The 24,280-nt window shown below is 42.4% G+C and overlaps 1 protein-coding gene across 6 annotated transcripts in view; it reads left to right on the top strand.

Annotated features, from left to right (window-relative positions):
• RABGAP1L (RAB GTPase activating protein 1 like) overlaps positions 1-24,280 on the top strand; it is a 770,330-nt gene that overhangs the window by 554,873 nt on the left and 191,177 nt on the right. For all 6 annotated transcript variants that reach the window (XM_047076973.1, XM_047076974.1, XM_047076971.1 and 3 more), the window contains one exon: positions 4,387-4,428. In XM_047076973.1, the coding sequence (XP_046932929.1) occupies positions 4,387-4,428 (42 nt within the window). The remainder of the gene's footprint in view (positions 1-4,386; positions 4,429-24,280) is intronic.

Genomic DNA, 24,280 nt, shown 5'->3' with positions numbered 1-24,280 from the left:
GTGTAAATTACAAGATTTGGTTTTGGTAGAAGTCACCTATTTGTTATCTTTCTACCCTCTGCTTTCAAAATTTACGTTAAATGGAAGGAATCGGGGGCACCTGGGTGGCTCAGTCGGTTAAGTGTCCAACTTCAGCTCAGGTCATGGTCTCACAGTTCGTGGGTTCGAGCCCCACATCAGGCTCTGTGCTGAAAGTTCAGAGCCTGGAACCTGCTTCGGATTCTGTGTGTGTGTCTCTCTCTCTCTCAAAAATAAATAAACACTAAGAAAAAAATTTTTAAAGGGAAGGAATCACTAATTCTTTAGGAGTTAGAAGGCACATTGAAAACCCCCAACTAAAGGATATATTCATCCATTCACTTATTTATTGGGCTATCTTCTCTAACTTGGTGGTTAAGAGAACAACTTCTAGAATTACACTGCTTAGTTTAAAATCCACCTATTAGCTGTGTGACCTTGGGAAACTTACTTTGATTTCTCTAAATCTTCATTTGGATGGAATTAAAATGGAATTGAGGTTTGTGGGATGAAATAAGGGCATGTTTTCATTGTGATTAATTCAGCTCTTGGCACATAGATAATATGTGGATGTTGGCCCTTATTTATTATATTGAACTTGGAGTTAGACCTTGTATCATAAATGAGAGGTAGCCACAACAACACATTTATTCGTTATTTTTACTCTTCATTGTTCTCCAAATGTTTTACTGTTTGAGCCCTATTAGGACCACTTATTTACCCCTCAGTACCTAAAAAATTGCTACAGATCACATATTCCTGAAAAGGAGAGGCATCTTGAAAATATAGGACATCTTTCTCTTTTTAAAGTGTATTTCAAAAAATAGATTTCAGCTCAATTAGTCAAAGATTGAATCATGTAAGAGTGGGTGGACAGTTAAGTAACAACAGGGGATTTCGTTCGTGGTAGCTTGGTAGAGTGAAGGGTTGTTTCCTTATAATTCACTTTATTGTTGGCTCCAAGTCTGAGGACCAAAGCTTGCCCTGCCATTGTCATCTCAAAGCCAACCTATATGTGGTGCTGTAATTTTAAACTGACCAAATGCTGTATCCTGTTTGCGCAGTGTGACCACACTCTTCTACTTTAGTTTAAGGCTTGTGAAGTGTTTACTTCTGTCTGTTTTATGGATGTTTTATGGATGGCAGATGCAGGAGTACCTTAAACTGGTTTAGAGAGTTTCCCTATATAAATTGTTTCTGGTAACTGAAAGGGACCGCTTTAGTTTCCCAAACTAAACATTACTTACTTTTCATTTAAACACATGCTATGCTTCCTTCTTAAGTACAATATTTTGAACATGGAAGCATTCATTAATACTATCGGATTATCATCATGAACTAAGGTAAACTGTAGGATTATTGGTTCCACTAAATGGGCCCAGACAACTATACATTTGAATAGTTTTTTTTAAAAACGTATCTTGTATTTCTGTGAGATCTAATATTTTAATTCTGACACCTGTCTCTATAGGCTATTTGTCCCTAATCCCATCTACCATGCACTTTGTCCTTTAGCTGGCTACTTCTGATACCCATAAACTCTACAGTCGTATCACCAAACAAATTCAAAGTGCATATGAAATAAATATTTGAATAAATTTTTGTGGTGTTAGAGCTGTTTTGGCTCTCTAGAGGTCTTTAACTTTTTTTAAAAAAATGTCTAAGTTCTTGGTGTTTTTCACAGCTCAGTTATTATCCAGTAGTTTGACTTTGAGATAATAAATTGCTCTACTTGGGTTCCTTGGGAGAAGAATAAATCTCAGCAATTTTAGGATAGCTAGTATAGTTTAGTCCTCCGGTCCTCAAATAAGCACGTATTATGTATGTCATGCCAGCACAGAGTGGTAAAAATGCCCTTAAACTAGACATTAAGAGGTGGGGGATGATCGTGGGCTTCTACTAAATCCATATATAAGCTTAGGCTAGTCAAGTCCACATTCTGAAAAGTGAGAATCATAATACAGGTTGTTATGAGAATCTGTGAGATTTCACTATTCCTGTGAAAGCAAGGGGGTTGAGAATATAGCAAAGTCGGTTGAATGTGGAGTCTCCAAAGTGTACCCTGAAGGGATTTGGGAGGGAGAGGAGGGGTGGGAGACCAAGTTAGGAGGAAAAAGCCAGAGCATTATAAGGATTAGAGAACTGGAGACAAGAGGGGCTTACATTTTAAGCAGTGACTAGGAGAACAAGATCCAGAGACATAGTGGACTTAGTCCTACAGCTGATAAGCACTGGGGTTGTGAGAATTCACCACTGGCAAGCAGCTGTGATGTGGGGTGGAGGGGAAAGAGCAGGGCAGCAGGCTTGGCCTGTGCGTTTTGGCAACAGCGCACAGCAGTTAATGGGTGAGGGCCCAGATTTACGTATATACAATGGAATACTGCTTGGCAATGAGAAGGAATGAAATCCTGCCATTTGCAGCAACGTGGATGGAACTGGAGGGTGTTATGTTAAGTGAAATAAGTCAGGCAGAGAGAGATACCATATGTTTTCACTCACATGTGGATCTTGAGAAACTTAACAGAAGACCATGGGGTAGCGAAGGGGGAAAAAAGTTACAAACAGAGAGGGAAGGAGACAAACCATAAGAGACTCTTAAATACAGAGAACAAACTGAGGGTTGATGGGGGTGGGGGAGAGGGGAAAATGGGTGATGGGCATGGAGGAGGGCACTTGTTGGGATGAGTACTGAGTGTTGTATGTAAGCCAATTTGACAATAAATTATATTAAAAAAAATTTTTAAGAGATTAAAAAACAAATTTCGATTAGGAAAGCAAATTTTGCTTCATTATAACCCAGGTTTTTTGATCTACAATAGTCTCCTCTTTTCTAATTGATAAATTGTGATCAAGTCCAGAATCATTGCTTGGTGTGATAATGAACTGTGATGATTTGCTTTTGTCTTCTGGCCTGGTTATACTTCCTGCTGCTTTTAGTTCTTAAAGAATTAACAGAGTAAACCCCAGACCTCGAACCAAATATTTCGTATTAATCATTCACCCCTTATACCATTAAATCATATTTTGGGTAGTTCACTATGAAAGTTAAGCAAATTATAATAGGGATTCACTCTAAGTATCTAGTTTTAATCCTCGCTTCTGATTTTGGAGATAGGAAAAGGATGGTTTATTAGAAGTTCTTTGTGTAGGGGTACCGGGGTGGCTCAGTAGGATGAATTATCAGACTCTTGGTTCTGGCCCAGGCCATGATCTCATCATTCGTGAGGTCGAGCCCCATGACAGGCTCTGTGCTGACAGTGCAGAGCCTGCTTGGGATTCTGTCTCTCCCTCTCTCTCTGTGCATCTCTGTCTCTCTCGCTCTCTCTCTCTCAAATGAATAAATAAACTTAAAAAAAAAAGTTCTTTGCATAATACATCTGGTATAGTAGTTCTTTGTGTAACACATCTGGTACAATGCCATATCTAAAAGGCAGATAGACTGTATTTGTGACCAAGATGAAGGCACAAAGACAGACCCTGGACTCATGGGAGATGTCAACTCATACCTGAAAGATCTTTCTTCTCCTGTATGGTGACTTCCATGGGAGGAAATGGCATATTTCATGGCAACTTTGTTTCTGATTGTCATCTTGAGCATTTAAGATGTCCTGTATTTTTGAATTTAACATCTCAACATCACTTCAGAGCCCCTGGGCTGAGCTCAGAGCTCAGAATTCAGCTCCAGTAAGACTTCTTAACGAGGTGTTTAATTTGTTTCTTCCTAAAGAGATGTTGCTTTGGGTTTCAGGGGGGAAAAAGGAAAAGGAAGTCTAGAGGATAGCCCCTAATTACACCTCTAGTTGCACGAATACTACTTGAAAGCAAACAAGAACTAAAGCAGTAAGAACAGTGGTGGAAATCCAGTGAGATGCTTACAGCTCCTCCCATACAACCCGTCCCAGTTATCAGCAACATTGTTTTGTTTTGTTTTGTCTGCTGATGGCCTTTTACCTCACCAAGATGTATATACTGGGACTTAGGAATTCCATGGAATAAGTTTAGACTTCTGCATCACTGCCATCTTGATCAAAGAACTTGACTTTCACAAGCCTTAGACCCATGCAGATAATCCAGAAATTGAAGGAAAAATAATGTATTGAATAATTTATTGAAGGATTGAAGGAAAATAATTTACTGTAAAAATAACCATTTTATGTGAATGTTAATTAAATGGCACCAAAAATGTGCAGTAAGCCTCAGAGAAGGAAAATACCTTTCAAAAAAAAAATCTCATTGTTTAATTATTATTGTATGTGAAGATAAAAGCAATTAGGGATTTTATTAGAGATGCATGGAAGTCTTGGGGAAACTTAATAAAATAGTGGTAGATGTGGCAGTATTGATTTGGACTCTTTTTTTCTATTTCAGGGTTTGAATATTATCTTTCATGTAGCCTTGGCTCTCCTAAAGGTAAGTCTGTTTTTATCTTTAAATTGGGCATAATTCAAACGTATAGCCTTTGACTCATTCTAGATTCTTGAACACAACAGAAGACTTTTGTGAGGAACTCTGATTCTCTCCTTTGTTGTTTATTTAGAGTTTGTGTCTTTGTTTTTCTTATAATCTATTTAATTTTACTATCCTAGCACTCCTTCCAGTAACATATAAAGTTGTTTTCATTCATATGAGTTGGATGATGTAAGAGAAAAATCCTGTTTTCTGTCAAAATGATGCCAGCCTTTTTCTTAAAATATTTCTTACCATGATAACATCCCTGGAGGTACCTAAACATAGAATTGAGTTATTAGCAAGCTTTTATAATATACTGACTAAAAAAGAAACTGCTACATTTCAATTTGCACCTCTTTCTCTGAGAGCTAGAAACTTATAAGCACTTTAGAATTCAATTATAATTACCTTGTTGGATTTTATATCAACATATCCGTGCAGCTTTAACAGTGTGGTAATAGCAAGACACTTGCTGCAGAGTTGCTGAAAGTAATCCAGTCAGTCAGTTTTTGTCCTTCAGTCAGAGATGACATTCTGTTACTGAAGGCGAAAATTGCCTTATTTATTAAAAAAAAAAAAATGCAGACTCACCCTTTCCCCATAAAACATAGTTGTTAAAATTCCAGACCCTGGACTTGGACAGATTTGGATCTAATTTCAGCTCTGGTGTATGACCTTGGGCAAAATGCTGTAAGTGCACAGACCCTGAGTTTTGAGATAATAATAGACACTAATTTATGGGATTATTGTAAGAATTCAATATGATGATATATAAAAATCCTTAATATAGTGTCTAGAACATTTTATTGCCTAATAAATGTTAGCTGTCATTATTGTGATTACAGTTATATTCACAGGGTAACTCAGAATTTGTGTCTAGCTTCCCCATCATTCTTCCAAATTTTCCAAAAGATAATGACTTGAAGTCTTCAGAGAGCCACTGGATATTTTATTTCCGTACTTAAATACCTTGACCCAAAACAAAGACGTGACATAATATGGGTCTTGTGTACATCAAGAAGTGGGGTACTCTCCTCACCTCCTATTCTGTTAAACATCTGTTTTTTGTGAAGTTCATAAATTGTACTTTAAATTGTTCATTCAATAATGAGTTTAGATACAAACAATTCTTATACTAAAGTTATTTTGAGTTTTGAGTTTAGATATGAACAATTCTTATACTAAAGTTATTTTGGAAGTTAGGAAAATATTTGAAATTTCTTCAATAAAATAACAAAAACGGGGCACCTGCGTGGCTCAGTCAGGTAAGTGTCTGACTTCAGCTTGGGCCGTGATCTCACAGTTCATGGGTTCAAGCCCCTCGTTGGGCTGTCTGCTGTCCGCACCAAGCCCACTTTGGATCCTCTGTCTCCCTCTCTTTCTAACCCTCCGCTTGCTCACTTACTCTCTCTCTCAAAAATAAATATACATTAAAAAAATGTTTTTAATAAAATAACAAAAACATATTTGCATGTGTCTTTTAATGAAGTCATGGATCTCTACCTCTAATTTTTTTTATTTGTTTTTTGTCGTTAGGACAAATCAAAACCAAAAACTTCCTAAGAACTTTCGGTATAGGGCTGGGATAAGACTTTTAGAATGCCCAAGCAGTCAAAGTTTTATGTAATTCAGACAACAAACAATACTTAGCCGTAAAGCAAGTGTAAGGGAGTCCAACAAAGTTATGATTTGTCCTATCTTGTCTAATTTGTTTTTAAGCCTCAGATATTATATCTTTTCCAAAATGCCTTTCTTCATTATTTTGCTGACTCTTCTTTACTGGTGCTCTTAGCACACACTTACTCTGTCTTTTGGGGGTCACCCAGGATTTCCTCCAATAAGTATATTTGACCTATACTCTGTGTCAGCAGTGTATCTGCCTGGTCAGTTATTTTCCTGATTAGCAGGTTCTTTTGGTTTGATTGCATTATTTTCATTTATTTTTGTCCATGTTAACCTGATGTCACCTGTGCAGAGGACATTCTCTGGCCACAGGGCAGAAAGGTTTTTGTATCTTCTGTAACAATACGTGGATGTTCATCTAGTGTCATCTTGGAGAACTTGCCTAGTTAGAGAAGGTAAAAAGGAGAGCTTTCCCACTAGTGGCCCATATTTACATCCCTTCCTTGTATGAATCTTGGGGCTGTCTTAGAGACAGTATATATAGGCTGAATTGAAGTGTACCAAATTGATCTGATTGCCGGGACCAGATCTTTTTCCACCTGGAAAAAGAATATCCCAAACATATATGACAGTGACTAACTTTTAGCTTCTAATCTAAGAAGCCATAGAAAATAATGTATATTTGTTTATATTAAATAAAACAAACTTAGGGACAGTTCAAAGTGCTTATGAGCGCAACATAAGTTATCCATTAGCACATTAAATATCCAGGTGTTATTTGTAAGAGAATTGTGAATTGTGTTAACCAGAGAAAACTATATAATTCTCTCCCACAGCTGATAACTGAGGGAGCCAAGACCCCAGGTTGCCTAAAGTCTTTTGGCTTAGTAATGGCAAAGCTGAATTTATAATATTTTTAAGCAGCATAATTATAGGTGAAGGTCTCTGTTGCTCAGTATGGTTTAAAGGCACCTACTTTCTGAATGGGAGCTGCTTTCTTTTGGGTTAGAAATAGTCTTCATAGAAAGGCTTTGAGCTAAAAGAATGATTCACTATAGTACATAGCATCATCAGATCATTTAGGATATTGGCAGTGTCCATTAGGTAGGTTAGATATATTCCCCCAAATTTAATTTATCATATGAAACGTTCAATAATCACAGCGTATAGTACATTGTAATAGATTAGACGTGATCAATCAGAATTAATCTTAGCCAGTTCATGTTGGCTGAGAATTTTTTATCAGAATAGGTTCTTTGCATTCAGACAATGGTTCATTTGATGTCTTATGTGTGCATATAAACATAGAGATAAAGAAAATCCATTCATGATTCCATCCCTAGAGGTAACCATAATAAAAGTTCAGTGTAAGATCTTCCTTCCATGCTTTCGTCTATGAATATGTAAGCATGCATTACCTATCTACATACATATATATGTATATGTACATACAGATTTTTTAACACGGGTTTGAGGATTACAGTTAAGATGATGGGAACTGAGAGGTAAATCCAGAACAATGTAAAAGGATGAACATCTGTTTTCTTTCAAAAATTGCTGATGAACAAGACTCTTTCATTTAATAATATATGATGACTATCTTCTTTGTCACTATAGACATGTAGTGGTTAAAAGCGTGGATGCTGGAATCAGACTGCTTGAGTTCAGATCCCGTCTCCCACAATTTATCTAGCAGTCTTAGATAAATTACAGTTTCCCTATCCTTAAAATGGAGATAGTAGTAACATCTTTCTCATAGGATTGTTAGAGTTTAATGAGTTAGTATATGATCGGTGCCTGGAAACTTGTGAGTATGACCCTGCACCCAGGTACAATTATTGTGCATAGAGCTGCCTTAGGTTTTTTGATAACTGATTAGTGTCTTATTGTGTATACCATGATTTTACTTAATTGATTTTGTATTTAATTTTTATGGATGTTTAAGTTGTTTCTAGACTTTTCCTGTTAGACACACATCCCTAAATTTCCATCTTTGAATACTTATTTAGTATGCAGTATCTTTTGGATAAACTTTGAGGAATGTAGTTACTGGGTCAGACTATTACATGTGCTGGATCACATTTGAATTTTTGATGCATATTGCAAAATTGCTTTCTACTAGCAATATGAGAGTACATTTTCTGCGTATTCTAAGTATGTGCTTTAATGGACAGCAAAAGCAAGTTGTAAAAGCAGATGAAAAAGTAATCATTATACCAATTTGTTTCACTGTAAATAAACAAACAGAGCTCTTCAGGCAGTTTTGAAGAGTCCAATGTTCTTTCATTTGGGAACATCTATTTATTTTTTTTATTTTTTTAGGGAAGCCAGTTGCTGCTGGCTAAATTTTAGAAGAATGCGCCTGGCTTAGATGAGCTTTTTATATTATGTAAAAGTTCTGAAACATATCTGATGTTTTTGGCTTTTCAACCTCTCCACTATGGTCTTTTTTCCTTACCATTCTATTGAAGCTTTTTTTATGAAGTAACTAACAAAATCAGTGGACCTGTTTCCATTTTTATCTTCCTTGAATCTTCAACAGTTATCAAAACCTCATAAAGACATAACACTTCCCTTTTTCTGAAATGCTCTCCCTTGGCTTCTGTCTTTTTTTTTTTTTTTTTTTTTTTAATGTCCCTCTCGCCTTCCTCTCATTTTACTTCTGCTCAGTCCTTTCTCCCCTCTAGTCATTAACTTGGAGTTCCACAGGGTTCCGGCCTCTAAGAACACACTTGGTGCTTCTTCCTTGCTGATCTTGTTCATTCCCCTGGTTTCATCTATAAATGTTCACTCTCATCTTTATATTTAGCCCAGATCCAAATATTTGGCTTGGACTTACCATTTCTGTTTGGATGTTTCAGAGGCACATCAAATCTAAAAGCCAAAACTGAACTGATATGCCCTCCCAGACCTGTGCCTCCTCCAGTAACCTTCACCTAAGTGAAGGTACTACCCAGCTGCTCAAAGCAGAAACCTGAAGTTATCCTTAATGCTCTTCTCTTCTTGATCCCCAACATCTACTGAGTCATCAACTCCTGTTGATTCTACTTCTTAAGGATTTTTAGAATCTTCCCACTTTGGTGGTTAGGCTGCCACACCCTTTAACTTGGACTGTTGTAGTGACCTCTTTCACTAAGAAATAATGAACATGCAGGGCACCCGGGTGGCTTAGTTGGTTAAGCGTCCGACTCTTGATTTCGGCTCAGGTCACGACTCATGGTGGTGAGATGGAGCTCCGCATCAGGCTCCGTGCTAAGTGTGGAGAGCCTGCTTGGGATAATCTCCCTCTCTCTGTGCCCCTCCCCCGCTCACTTGTGCATGTGCAAAAACTAGTGGCTTTGAATGACACACTGGACCCAATGGACTTAACAGATAGATTCATAACATTCCATCCTAAAAAAGTAGAATACATTGTTTTCAGGTGCACATGGAACATTCACCAGAAGAGATCACATATTAGGTCACAAAATAGGCCTCAACAAATACAAAAAGATTGAGGCCATACCATGCATCTTTTCTTTTTATATTTCCATAACCTCATTACATGAGCGGCTGTTTTTCTCTCAACCATAGCCTCAATGAGACTGGAGACAGACTGCACAATCAAGGGAGCTAAGCAGGGTAAGATCAAGCACCCTCCCAAAATTAGGAGGATAATTCCTATGAGGGTTTTGAATCCCCCCAAGAGTTGAAAACCATGCCAAATAACTCCCCGGGGTTTTCACCTTTCCAAGTCTGGACTGGACATGAATAACCTTCCTCATTTGATCTGTGATCTCCTCTATGACTTTTCCCTCATCATCTATCTGTAGGCAGCAGTTGCTCAGGTTAAATTTTCCACAAACACCTCCCTCAGAAGCAAGCAGGTAATCTAAGGCCAAGCGATTTTGATAAATGGCATTGCGCATTTTGGTTTGTTGCTTGACTATTAAGAGCTCTATCGGTTTCGTTGGTTATAATTTCTACAACTGCTTGCAGTCTGACTATGTGGTTTAGCATGTAAATGGGAGTGCGGTAGCCCCAGGACCCACCCTCTGCCCAGGTGGCAGGGCCATAATAATGGATTATATGCTCAGGAGGCCATTCATTATCTTTCCATTTGCCAATTTTCAAGGCATGCCACTTTTTTTGAGCCTCTCTATCTCCATATATTTGAACTCCCAGATGTTCTCCCCTTGCAAGTGGGAGTAGGAATAAAGATGGATGGATAGTCCCCAGCACTCGTGACCCTGGCCAGCCTAAGGAAAGTACTGTATAGGCTGTTCTCCCACATACCCAGTATAGTCTACCTGGGGCCTGCCATTTGATGGCTGCATCAGTGTTGTCCCAGTCCTCTTGGAGATGAGAGAAGTTAAACAAGGGGCGAGGGTCTGGCTCAAGGTGACCCAGGGACCCCCACCCTTGGGTTTCCCAGGTGGTTGAATTATAAAACCTTTGGCCTAGGCATGTTAAGTTTCCAACAGGGATGGTGAAATTTTTTCCCCATCGGGCAAGACAGTTCTTCCCAATGACTGAGGTTTTGAGGAGCCAAACCCCGGTAGTAGAACTGGGATATTTTGTTCCATTATAAGGCTTGAGGGGATCTAATCCCTTGGCCTCCCATGGCCATTGTTCCCCCATGCTGGTTCCCCCACATACATAGCATGAAGAGATCTTTAGGGTCTGGGCTGTAGTCTCTGCCCAGACTAGAAACAAGTTCCTTGCTGGGACTGAAATGGGAGGGGACTACTTCTTATTCCCTTACAGAAGGAGTGGAAGACTTGATGGGATGTGGTCGTATGGGTGGTGTAGTGACCGTCTTGAAATATAGCACAGTCCTTGGGTCTGCCTCGCCCATAGATTCGGATGTCAATTCGGGTGCCCCATTGCCATTTGTAGTCTTCTGGGTTAATGATGGTGAAATTAACAGGGTACAGGCTTTTGATTGACAACCTGATGTAGCAGCCCCCTTCTAAAGGAGTGCCGTTGTGACTTTTTTTTTTTCCCAAGTAGCCTATGAAACACAGCTCCAACTGGAGCATAAAAACTCAGGTATATAGGCACATAAACTGTTCTCCTCACACGTGTATTTGTTACTGAGTCAGTATTTTCATTCCCAGTCTAAGCCTCCACATGGTATATCAAGAGTCCTTGGGCTCTCCATGACAAGTGCCCGCTTTTTTCGTATGACAGAGGCTTTGGGGCCAATAGCTATAACTGCACATACATCAAACAGTATTGACACCGGACACTTGGGGTTAGTGATTTGTGTCCAGCTGATCAAGACTCCCCCCACCTCCCGAGAAGGTCAGACTTGTAACCAATCTTCATTTGGGGAATATTGTGGGTTAAAGCAAGTGTATTGACTTCCCCGGTGGCAGATGGAATAGGTGGACTCATTGTGTATGCATGTCCCCACGGTCCTTCCCTGCCATGAGAAATGGGTATGGTACAGTAAGGTCCAGGTGACTCCTTGGCCTGACCTGGTTATGCGAATACATGGGTCACATAAGTGGGTGCTAACAGAAACCTCTCGCCACATTTCCAGCTGACTGGGGCAACCTCTGCCAATCCAATAGCAAAAAGTAGGGGGAAAAGTTGCAATAATAGTGAGAAACAAGGGGTGACAGTGCATCACAGTAAGAAGGCAGATATAGGAAATAAGGACAATTTATTTATTTCACTGGACCGGCGATTCCTCAAGCTTCTGTCGTGCGTAGATTGGTCAGCTTCTGGAGTGACTAATGCAGGGCAGTGGTCCCCTGCTGGAGTCTCTGGCGTTGCAGATTGCTTCTTCGTATGGTCACCTTACACTGCGTGGATGGATCAGGAATGCACTCCCAGTCCCAGGATGCTGGCTTCACTCTGCTGTGGTGAATCCGGGGACCCACCTCGGCTACTTTTACTGCAGTAGGGGTGAACAAAATGACAGTGAACAGGCCCCTCCAAAGGGGTTTGAGTGGTTGAACATTCCACTCCTTTACCCATACAGCATCTCCTGGCTCAACGGAGTGAGCATCTGTGGTCAGACTCACAGGCCATTGCTCTTTAACCCATAGGTGTAGGGCAGTTAGAGTAGAGCCCAGAGCTCTGTTGCCTTAGGGTTAAATTGCCTATCTCATTTAAATCCCCCCTTACCTCCTTAATAATTGGTGAAGGGCACCCATAAAGGATTTCAGAAGGGGAAACCCCTGTTTGCTTATGGGGGCTGCATCTGATTCTAAACAAGGCTATTGGAAACACCTGGTCCCAGTGCAGGTGGGTTTCTTGGCACAGTTTACTTAATTGTAGCTGCAAGGTTCTGTTCATTTGTCCCGCCTTCCCGGAGCTCTGGGGTCGGTATGTCGAGTATAACTTCCAGGTGATCTTTAGCCCTGTTGCCACCAGCTGCACGACCTCAGCCTTGAACGCTGGCCCGTTGTCTGAACCCGTAGTGATGGGGATCCCAGATTGTGGGATGATTTCCTTTAGAAGAAGTCATGCCACTTCATGTGCCTTTTCTGTGCAAGTAGGGAAGGCTTCCACCCAGCCTGAGAAAGTATATACAAAGACCAACAGATATTTACAGCCCCAAGCCCGGGGTAGCTCAGTGAAGTCCACCATCACATTTTCAAATGGGGCTCCCCCGACACTCTGCACCCCAGGAGCAGCCTTGCGTCCCTGACATAGGTTATTCCGGGTGTGGGTTTCACACTGCTCACATACCACCAGAGCTATGCTGGAGAGTCGAGGGATGTAGAAATATCGGCCTAACATTGTTTCAGGGGCTGTGCGGCCAATAGCAGTCTCCTGATGGAACTGCTTGACAAAGGCTGGAGCCAGGGCCTCAGGAATTGTCACTCAGCCGTCTTCAGATTTCCACTGTCCACCTGGGAGGTAGTTTCCATTTTCAGTCTTAAACCAAGTACTTTCATGGTGTGAGTAATTAGGGTCCCATTCTGTCAGTGGGTTACGGAACAGTGTGGTGGTTAAGGCCGCTGATTTTGTTACTCCTTTGGAAGCTGCTAGCTTTGCCTCTTGGTCTGCCTTTCGGTTTCCCCATGCAGCCATGGTGTCTCCCCTTTGATGTCCCTGGCAATACATGACTGCCACACTTTTAGGGGCCCACAGCATCTCAGAGTTCAAGGATTTCCTCACCATATTTTATGTCCTTTTCTCTGGAGTTTATTAGACCCTCCCCTTTGTATAAGGCCTCACGTACGTGGAGGGTGGTGAAGGCATATGTAGAGTCTGTGTATATATTAACACGTATCCCTGCCGCCAGTTGCAGGGCTCGGGTTAGAGCAATTAGCTCTGCCTTTTGTGCCAAAGTCCCCTTTGGCAGGGGCTCTGCTTTAATGACAGAGTTCAGTATCACCACGGAATAACCTGCAAGACGCTCTCCCCTTTTGACAGAACTGCTACCATCAGTGAAATATTCAGTGTCAGGGTCTCTGAGGGGCTGATCCCTCAAGTCTGGTCAGCTGGCGAACACCTCTTCCATGACTTCAATACAGTCATGGTCTGGCTGGCCTGGCCCAACAGCCAATAGAGTTGCAGGGTTCAGGGTCGGCATTACTTCCAGGTGGATGCGTGGGTTCTCCCATAGCATTCCCTGATATCTGACCATCCTGGCGTTCGTTAGCCAGGACTGTCCCTTGTATCCCATTAATGTCAATACTGAATGTGGCACTCGGACTCTCAATTCCTGTCCCATAGTTAACTTGTCAGCCTCAGACACTATGAGGGCCGTGGCTGCTAGTGCCTATAGGAGGCGGGGGGGTGGGGTGGGGGACAGCCTTGGGCCGCAGAGTCAAGTTTCTTGGAGAGGTATACCACTGTGCGATGCCATGACCCCAATATCTGAGTTAGGTCAGGCCCAGGGAGTCCAATGCACTCATGGACATACAGAGAGAAAGGCTTGGTCATGTCTGGGAGCCCTAAACCAGGCGCATTAGTGAGGGCTTGCTTTAGTTCCTCAAAGGCCTTCTGCTGTACTGATTCCCACATCAGGGGCTCCCTCTCTCCCCCCTTTTGTAGTGTCATAGAGGGGTTTTGCCAGGACTGAAAAGTTAGGTATGCAGATCCTACAGAAACCTATAGCCCCAAGAAACTCTCAAACCTGGCGTCAGGTTTTGGGCTGGCAAACAGCCTGCTTCCTCTCTGGCCTGGGTTGCGCTACCCCGATACAGGTGGAAGCCAAGATACTTCACCTTTTCCTGACAGATCTGGGCCTTTTTTCTTAAGACCTTGTAACCGGTTTTCCATAGGAGGGTAAGGAGCTGCTGAGTTCCTTCCATGAAGCCCTCCTGGGACCTCCCAGCTGGCACCACGTCATCCCTGTGCTGAAGCAGGACACAGTCGTATTGATCCACCACAAAGGCTTTTAAGTCACTGCCAAAAATGGTTGGGGGGTGGGTTTGAACCCCTGAGGCCACCTGGTCCAAGTTAATTGGCCCTTGTCACCATTTTCAGGATCCTCCCATTGGAAGGCAAAGGTCAATTGGCTTTGCGGGGGGCCAGGCGGGTGCAGAAAAAGGCATCCTTAAGGTCCAAACAGGTGAAAAAGGTGGCTTCAGCAGGAATGAGCCCCAAAAGTGTATAGTGGTTCGGGACCACTGGGTGTATGGTGACAGTTACCTGGTTTATTGCTTGCAGGTCCTGAACCAGCCGGTAGTTGTCTGTGCCTGGTTTTTGGACAGGCAAGAGGGGCGTGTTCCAAGGCAACTGGCAAGGCCAGAGGATCCCACACTTTAAAAGTCTCTCCAGCTGTTTCTGGATCCCGACCTGTGCCTTGTAAGGGATGAAATATTGTCTCTGGCGGCTGGGCTCTGCCCTGGGCTTTAATTCTACAACCACAGGGGGTATGTTTCAGGCCAGTCCTGGTGGGCCGTCTTCAGCCCACACCCCTAGGACCTTAATGGGAAGCTCAGACACTGGCTGTGGTTTTTCCTTGAGATTATAGAGGCGCCACTCCTCCCCTTGGGGAATCGTGAGAATCATAATCTTTGCTTCTGGTTTCCATGGGGTCAGAGCAGCCTGTCCCTGAGAGCTGAAAGTTATCTGGGCCTGCAGCTTTCCCAATAGGTCATGGCCCATTAGAGCCACAGGGCAGTCAGGGAAGTACAGGAATTCATGGATGACTTCATGGCCACCTAAATTGCATCGCTGAGGCAATAAGAAGGGGCATTGTGTCTGACTGCCTGTGGCCCCCATGATGGTGCTTGTGTCTGTGAGAGGGGGCCCACGGGTCAGGTCACTACTGAGTGTTCTGCTGTAGTATCTACCGTAAAGTCAGTGGGTCGGCCCCCCACATTCATTCGGACCGTGGGCTCCTGGGGGCCGAACTAAATAGACCCCAGTCTGTCCTAGTTCTCTTCGTAGTTCTCTGTGGTGGCTAGCCCCACAAAATTGTTTTTGGGGGCCCCATGAGACTGTGGGGCCGGTTGGTAACCTGCCCTGGACCACATGGCCTCTTTTTTTCTGCTTGGAACCTTGCTGAGAATTGTCTGGCCTCTGGGGACATTGACTTTTCCAGTGGCCCTCCTGACGGCAGAAAGCACACTGATTCCATCCTATTTTTGGCCTAAGGCGAGACCCTCCTCCCTGCTGCTCCCCTTCCTGGCCTTGGCCCTTTTCCTGCAGGGCCCTCTTCCGGGGGTGTTTCGACTGCTCCAGCAAGGGGCAGCTAACAAATCTGCCTATTTTTGCATCCTTTGGCGTTCTTCCTTCCGTGCCGCCTGATCACGGTCAACAAACACCTGGGTTGATACTTCTAGCAACTGACTGGTATTCATGCCGGTGAAATCTAGTTTTTGCAGCTTGTGCTGAGTGTCTCCCTGGGCCTGACCTACCAAAGCTGCATTAATCATCTGCTGGTTGGCGGGTGCTTCCGGATCAAAGGGAATGTAGAGACGAAATGCCTCACACAATCTCTCATAAAATTGGCTCAGGCTTTTCTTGGGTCCTTGGAGCACTTCTGATGTTTTACTCATATTTTATGGCCTTCTCCCTCCCCTTTCTTTATGCCATTTAGAAGGGCTTCTTGATATCATTCAGTCCTTGCAAACCCTCCACCTATACTTGAGTCATTTGGGTCCCATTTGGGGTCCTCCCCAGGGAAGTGAGCCCGAGCATAGGTCTGAGGGTCTAGTGTCCCAGCCGGGGGGCATTTTCCTCTAAGCATTTTAAGGCTGCCTGAGTAACTCGACAGTGCTCCTCTGTATTGAAGAGGATCAGAAGAAGTTGGCAGCAGTCCGTCCAGGTAGGTTTGTGGGTAATGGACTGCATTAGGTCAACCACAGCCTGGGGCTTCTCCGTGTAGGCGGTGGTATGGTGCTTCCAATTCAGGAGGTCCATAGTGGTAAAGGGTTGGCACATAAAAACACGTTGGCCTCCTTGGATCTGGCCTTCCTGATCATAATAGATGGGTCCCCTGGTTGCCCTCAGTGACATCTGTAGGGCTCTCCAGTGTGGCTGCAGAGAGGGGCTGCCTCTGCTGGCCTGATCCTTTAGTTGTTCAGGAGGCATATGTGGGGTCAGACTGGTGGTCCAGGGGAGTCAGTCACATTTCAGGAGGCTGGTCCTGGGGTGTCCGTCACATTCGGGGAGGCCGGTGGTGCTAGGGATGGTGAGGCCTTGGGGCTGGGGGCAGACTCTGATGAGATTTCTGCAGTTAGGGCTGCTGGGGGCACAGGTGGCAGTGAGGGGTACAGTGGGTCATGTGGTGGTGGGGTTTCTTCAGGTTTTCCCGACAGTATGGGCTTTTTAATTTCTGGCTGGTATTTGAAGGAAGCCGTCATAACTTACGGCTCTCTTCAATGTAGACTTTTAACCAAGGAGGCCAGGATAGGACCAGGTCTTGCCAACAGTCAATATAAGGAAATTGGTCAGGGTGGCCTGGGTCCCCTGCAATGACCCTGAACACTCGGCCAACTAGTTCCTTTCCAAGTGAGCCCTCAGAGGGCCAGCCCACCCCAAATGATGGCCAATTTCACAGAATGTCTGGAGATTTTCAGGAGTTAATTTCACACCATAATTTCCTGAATATCCCTTTTTTGAAATTTCTCAACATACACTCTAGGGGAGTCAGTTTACTCTGCTTTCCACCCATTTCCTCCCCCTAACAGAGGACTTTCACGCACATGAGGGGGGAAACAAAGGAAGGAGGGGGGACTAGTTTGGAGAGGACCTACACTCACTTTGCCCGTTTCCGGCCACTCACCTCTTGGAGATATTTCAGGCGCCTCTTAGCTTTGGCGGGTTCAGTTTCAATCCCTGACCCAGGTCAGACTCCCAAGGAAGTTTGACACCACCTTAAGCCATATGAGGTCACCACGGAACCGGGGATCGAGACTCAACACTTGCTTTGGCCCTTGGTCAGGTCGGAACCTTCCTGTTGCCCATCTCATTCACACGACTCCAGCCCAACGCCCTACATTCAGCGCCTTAGAGTTGCAGCTTCATTCCTCGTCCCTTGTGAAATTACTAGGGCAATTCTGGGAGGTGATCAGGTTCCCCTTCTGCCTCTTAGGGGCAGGTCTGCCAAAACGAACCTCAGTTCTTACCAGTCTGATGGGTGGCACTCCTTACTCTGGTTCCTGGGCCTTAAGGGTTCCATTAACACACATGGGGCCCTTGTCCCCAGCTCACTGGGACAGACTAATCTCCTATGGATCAAGCAGTTCACTGGCACCAGGCGAGGTTGCTTTTCCTGGCGCTCCGAGGCTCGTACCTTGGTGGCAAAGGAGGTGGAAACGCACCATCTCCGAATCTCAGAAGAGTCCCCAAGCAATGTAGCAGGATTCTCGCACAGAGAGTTGTAACACCAAGGCTTTTAATTTCCAGGAAGCAACTTTTATTCCTGCTGGCACTGTTCAGTTGGGTTCATACCCAAATAACTGAGCACCCAACGTCACATGGCATTGTTTTTCTTTTATACATTTTCTATTTCTTTGTCTCCCATATATGGTAACACACATAAACATGCAGTCTGATCAAGTCATCTCCGTTTACAAGGTCATGAGGGATGTTGTCATGTAGGCGTATAGCCAGGTTACCTTGAAGTTTTCGCTCCCTTTTTTTCCCTCTCTCCTTAGGGAGGGGACCCTACCACACAGCCCCTTCTCTTTATTTGGTCATAGAGTTTATTTATTCTCCCAGTCTTTGGATCACTCTCCAGTTTATCAGTTTGAATGTGAGTGATACCCAGTTGAAAATGTGGGATGGGATGAGTTCAGCATCCTCCTACTCCTCCATCTTCCCAACCGCCCAAAATTTCTTCATCTAAGGTTTTTATCATTGCAACTCTTACATTCGGGTCTTTGGTCCATTTTGAATTTGTTTCTGTATATGGAGCAAGATACAGTATTACGGTCATCCTCCCCCACCAAATAATTCATGTGGTGAAATCTTAATCCCCAGTGCCTGAGACGATGACTGTATTTGGAGATAGAGTCTTTAAAGAGGTAATGAAGTTAGAATGAGGTGATTAGGGTGGACCCTAATCCAGTAGGACTAGTGTCCCTGTAGGGAGAGGAAGTTAGGACACAGTTGTACACAGAGGGACAACCATGTGAACACTCAGGGAGAAGACAGCCATCTACGAGTCAAGGAGAGAGGCCTCAGAAGACACCAACTGTGCTGACACATTGGACTTCTACCCTCCAGAATTGTGGGAAATTTTGCTACTTAAGCCACTCAGTCTATGGTTCTTTGTCACAACACTCCTGATTACATTTGTTGAAAAGACTGTTCTCTTCCCATTGAACTGAATGATCTTGGCATCCTTGTCAAAAATCAGTTGACTATCGACACATGGTTTTATTTCTTGACTCAATTCCATTGATTTTTGTCTGTCCTCATGCCAGTACCACACTGTCTTGAGTACTATAATTTTATAGTTAAGTTTTGAGATCAGGAAGTGGGAGTCCTCCAACTTTTTTTTTTTTCAAGATTGTTTGGCTGTTGTGGTCCCCTTGCATGTCTTACATAAATTTTAGAATCCATTTGTTCATGAACAAAGGATATTTCATGAACACAGGATATTTTTCCATTTATTTAGGTTTTCTTTAATTTCCTTTTTTTAGGTTTATTCATTTTTGAGAAACAGAGAGAGACAGAGAGCAAGTGGGGGTGGGGCAGAGAAAGAGAGGGAGACACAGAATCTGAAGCAGGCTCTAGGCTCTGAGCTGTCAGCACAGAGCTCAACGCAGGGCTCAAACCCACAAACCATGAGATCATCACCAGAGCCGAAGTCCAACACTTAACTGAGCCACCCAGGTGCCCCTTTAATTTCTTGAAACAATGTTTTGTAGTTTTCAGTGTACAAAAGTCTTGTGCTTCTTTTTTTTAAATATATTTCTAAGTATTCTGTTTGATGCAATGTAAATGGAATTGTTTTCTTAATTTCATTTTAGTTCTTCATTACTATTATCTAAAATTATGGTGATTTTTCTATATTTATCTTGTATCCTGAAACCTTGCTGAAGTCAGTTTTAGCTTTGATATGTGTGTGTATGTGTGTGTGTGTGTGAGCTGTTTATATATATATATAAAACATATATATATAAAACATATATATATGATATATATAACATATATATAAAAACATATATGTGTGTATATATGTATATATATATATATATATATGATGTCATCTATAAGTACTTCTTTTCCAATCTGGGTGCCTTTTCCTTTTTCTTGCCCGTTGCCCTGGATAGATCTTCCAGCACATTGTTGAATAAAAAATGGCAAGAGCAAAAGAGCAAAATCCTTGTCTTGTTCTTGATCTCATTTACTTTCCTTCAGAAAAGTTTTGTTCCTTAGAGCCCCATTTCTGGATTATCACTACCACTGCTGTCACCACCACCTTTTGCTACCACGTGTGGTAATAATTTGGCCATATTAGAATGATGAGTGAATTACTTCCTAAAGGTCAGGATGACAATTGCCACGTATCAGGAGTAGTGAAGCCTTTCCCCTTATTTTGGGGAAACCTCCATTGTACTCACACGTGTAATGTTCCTGTCATCACTGTGATTCAGAATAGACTTACAGGAAACTCCATAGTTTTTTTTCCCTTTGGCAGCTTTATTGAAATATAACTGACTTTTTTGGTAGGCTTTAGTATTTCTAAAAGAATCTTTGTGTGTGTCTGAGCTTATGTTATCTACTTGCTTGATGTTGAAATTTTTATCTCAGAGATTATTGATTTATCCCTGCCTACTCCATTTTCTTCCGTGTTCAGCTTTTAGAAAGAAAAAAATTCACATTACACGAGAAATAAGAAATACATTTATATTGTAGTATTTACTTTTTTCTTTTTTTCCTCTTCAGCTTGTGTGATTCTGATTCATATTTCAAATAGAATCTAAAGGCTTAAAACTGTACTATCTCTTTCCTTAACTAAACAATCATATCAATAGCCTATTACTACAGGCCTGGATTTTTTTTTTTTTTTTTTTTATCACTGCATCTTCCTTCCAGAAATCTGTCTGGAATTCTACAGGAGAAATAGCATTTTGTGTTCCTTATTTTGACCCCCATCAGACCTTTCCAGCTCACCCTGCTGTCAGTGGGCTGAAAGCTCTCTCAGAAGCCACGCTCTGTGTGCCCCATCCTGCTTCCTGTTTCCTTGTTCAGCACCCCTTCTGTGGCTAAAATAACCTCCCATCATTTCTTTTTAGGCTTTCTTCTTTTTTCACATTTAATAACGCTATCATTTTGTAATTTTCGCATGTTATCCATCAACTCATCTACTATCCTCTATTCTAAACTCTCTGAGGACCCATGAAATGCACTGTATACTAATAACATTGTGCATTTATGCGCTCATTCAGCAAATGACTTTTGAGCACCGGTTATGAGCCAGCCACTGTGCTTAACGATTAGGATACACAGTCGATATTTAGTTCCTTTCCTTAAGTTGTTTAAAGTGTCTGACAGTCCTCTAATGTATATGAGCAAATAAAGTATCTTCCTCTCACTTCCCTCCTCCTCCCTCAAAAAAAAAAAAAAAATCTGCCTGCCAATCTACAAAGAGACTGTCCCAATTTATTTTACTTGTGTCACAATACCATAAGTCCTTACGCAATAGAATTCAAAGTGATTCTTAATCTTAGTGTACCAAGAATCCTCTAAATTCTAGGATTCCTGGGATTCCTGAATGTCTCCTCACACCCATCCCCCATCCCCAAGAGCTGACTAGGCAGTTACAGAACCAAAAGGGTAGGAATACTCATGTGTTGCTTAGAGCAGGGATTCTCAGCCTTAACTGTACATCATTTCACTTGTATATTAGAATCAGCTTAAAAATTTTTCTGATTCTGAGTTTTACCTCAGACCAGTTTTATTTGAACATCTAGGTGGGACTCAAGCATCAGTATTAAAACAAAACAAAGCAACCAGGTGATCCCAAAGTGCAGCTAAGCATCTACCACACTGTGATCAAACATCCAAAAGTAAATTATCCAATGGAGGGGACCAACAAGAAGGGGAAGAAGAGGGGGGCGCCTGGGTGGCGCAGTCGGTTAAGCGTCCGACTTCGGCCAGGTCACGATCTCGCGGTCCGTGGGTTCGAGCCCCGCGTCAGGCTCTGGGCTGATGGCTCAGAGCCTGGAGCCTGTCTCCCTCTCTCTCTGCCCCTCCCCCGTTCATGCTCTGTCTCTCTCTGTCCCAAAAATAAATAAACGTTGAAAAAAAAATTTAAAAAAAAAAAAGGGGGAAGAAGAGAAAGTGCAATGAGAACAGGCCTTCACAGTTACAATTAGAAAATGAATAGTCCTCATATTTATTGTTAACAGTTCCTACTTTGTCTGTGTTCTCTATGCTCCTCCTTCCCAGTGCCCCCTCATTTTCAGGATTGTAGAGGTGCTCAATAGGGCCTGCAAGGTAAGAATTAGGGTAGGTTCCTGAGAAGTCAAGTATAGGGGGCTCCTTGGAAAGGGAGGTAAAAGAGCCACCTGAGTTGGGGTGTGGATTGTGATTTAGCTAATTCATATGGGATTACCAAGGGCTCCTCAAACCATAAAACTTAATTTATAAGGCATAACTCATCCAGTATTAGTATCTTTAAATCAGCAGAAGAATGGAGACAAAAGGCATAATTAAAAAAAAAAAAAACAGAAAAATTCCCAAAGTGGGGCTTATTTATTTGAGAGAGTAAAATATCAGTTGTTATTAGTACCATGCTGATTAAATATTCCTTTGACCTTTCAAAGTACAATTTCCCCTTCCCTTTCTGCTGGTATTGGGAAGTAGGAACAATTTATGTTCCAGTGGCTCTCTCCCATCCTGGGCTAAAGACCAAGAAGTGAAGAGGAACATATCTTGAAAATGGAAACTGGATTTCAGTTCTCCCTAGTCTTTGATTCACCAACGTGGGTTAGAGGTTCTTGTTTCTATGTTTGAAGATGGTGACATAGGGAAGGGCTGAAATTGGAATTTTTGTTTCTGTAACTGCCATCCTGGTTACGAAATCAGAAGTCTAAAGACCTGGTTAAAAAACAGAAATGAAGCAACCTGTAAACCTTCTTTTGGACCTGTAATGATTTTCGCAGATGGAAGTAGTTTTGTAATTCCCGTGAAGGAATGACTGTTGTCCTGTAGGTGGCAGTAAAACACTACTCCTGTGGAAGAGTAGACGAGGACTGTCCAGCACTCAGTTCTTGCCAGTTCCAATTAATCCTGTTTTCTCCCTCAGACATAACTTGTTGTTTGAGTGTTTAGTTTCTTCTTAACTGTTCTCCAGTGTGTATCTGGCTTGATAATAGTGTAGTTTTAAGGTGCCATCTAGTAAATGCTAAAACAACCCATGCAATTCAGGGTGCAAGATACTCAAGGAATTTTAAAGTTCCAGAAATAATATGTTATATGGATTAGGGATCTACATCAGAAAAAAAAAAAAGTATATCGTCATGGTATTATGCATGTATTATATAACATCTTAAATTTGTTGAAGTGATTTCTGATTGACTTCTCACGAAACAATCCACAAGGCCAGGACAGGAGGACAGTTGACAGAACGTGCCATGTCCACATTGTCAGTAATTCGTGTGAACTTAATGTACCCTAAGAAATATGAGGTCACTTGACAGAGATAAGAGCAATATCATCCAGTGTCTCCCTTGTCCTATTTCTGTGAGAAAATTAGGTAATTTTAGCACAAACTCACTGAAGCTTTTCTCTCTTTCTCTCAAGCTTTTCTGAGACATGTTCTGTCTTCATTTCAAGGTTAATGTCCCACCTTGGTCCTTGAGCCCGGCTTTCCTGCCTCCCTTTGGAGAAGCCCGTGGTGGTTGGTTAGTCCTCTTGTCCAGCAGCCAGTGAGTGCCTGTAGTTGGCAGGTCGTAGCCCAGGTTTGGCATCTGGCAGAGGGGACAGTCTGGATCCTCTAGTTTTTGGGAGTCTAATGGAGGAAGTTACGATTCCGTGTGATTGTTCCGGGGCTGTAAAAGGAGCTTCAGCACCCAGAGGCTGGGTGCCAAATCCATTCTGGGAGAACCAGGAAAGATTTACAAAGGTGGCAGCTAAACTTAGGGGAGGGCATTACAGGCAGAGTGAAACAGCATGTGGAAGAGGCGCGAGGAGGAATAGCCGAGGTAGGGCCTTTGCTAGGCTGCGTCGGAGGGGGTGCGTGGAAAGGGGGGGTGCATGGAAAGAGTCTCTGGAGGGGCTTTAACCACATTTCTGCCACCAGTTTACTGTGGGATTTTCATCAAATCATCTAACCTTCTAACCCTTAATTTCTTCATGTATGAAATAAAGGGACAGAAAAATATGGTTTCTAAAATATGGTTTTCTTGACTGTCAGTCTATGCTGTGTGTATGTATGTATTTATGTGTGTATATGTATGTATGTATACACACCCTGTGTGCCAAATACAGCCATCTCGGTCCTTTATGAATACAGAAGAATCATCTTATAATTAGCTTAATTGTGTAAATGCTTGACTGAAATTTATCTTTGTGTCTCTTACAAGGAAGAGTTTGCAGAGCAATATAATAAAATTAGGAGGAAAAGAATATTCAGTCTTATAGTTCTAAATGAATACCAGCGAATGGTTTACAGTCCTACTTAAAAGCCCCTTTAGCGTGATCTTTGAATCTGAACAACTCATTTGTTCTAAATTAGTGACATATTAGTGTGTGTGTGTGAGAGAGAGAGAGAGTGTGAGAAGATGTGTGGATAGTGCACACATCTCTGTACTACCATTATTCTTACCGGGTGTTT

This window comes from Lynx rufus, unplaced genomic scaffold (genome assembly GCF_022079265.1).
Source record: "Lynx rufus isolate CCGP_SWC_20201006 ecotype Redwood Valley unplaced genomic scaffold, mLynRuf1.p SCAF_15, whole genome shotgun sequence".
Classification (NCBI taxonomy): Eukaryota; Metazoa; Chordata; class Mammalia; order Carnivora; family Felidae; genus Lynx; species Lynx rufus.
This window is presented reverse-complemented; position numbering and strand designations above follow the sequence as displayed.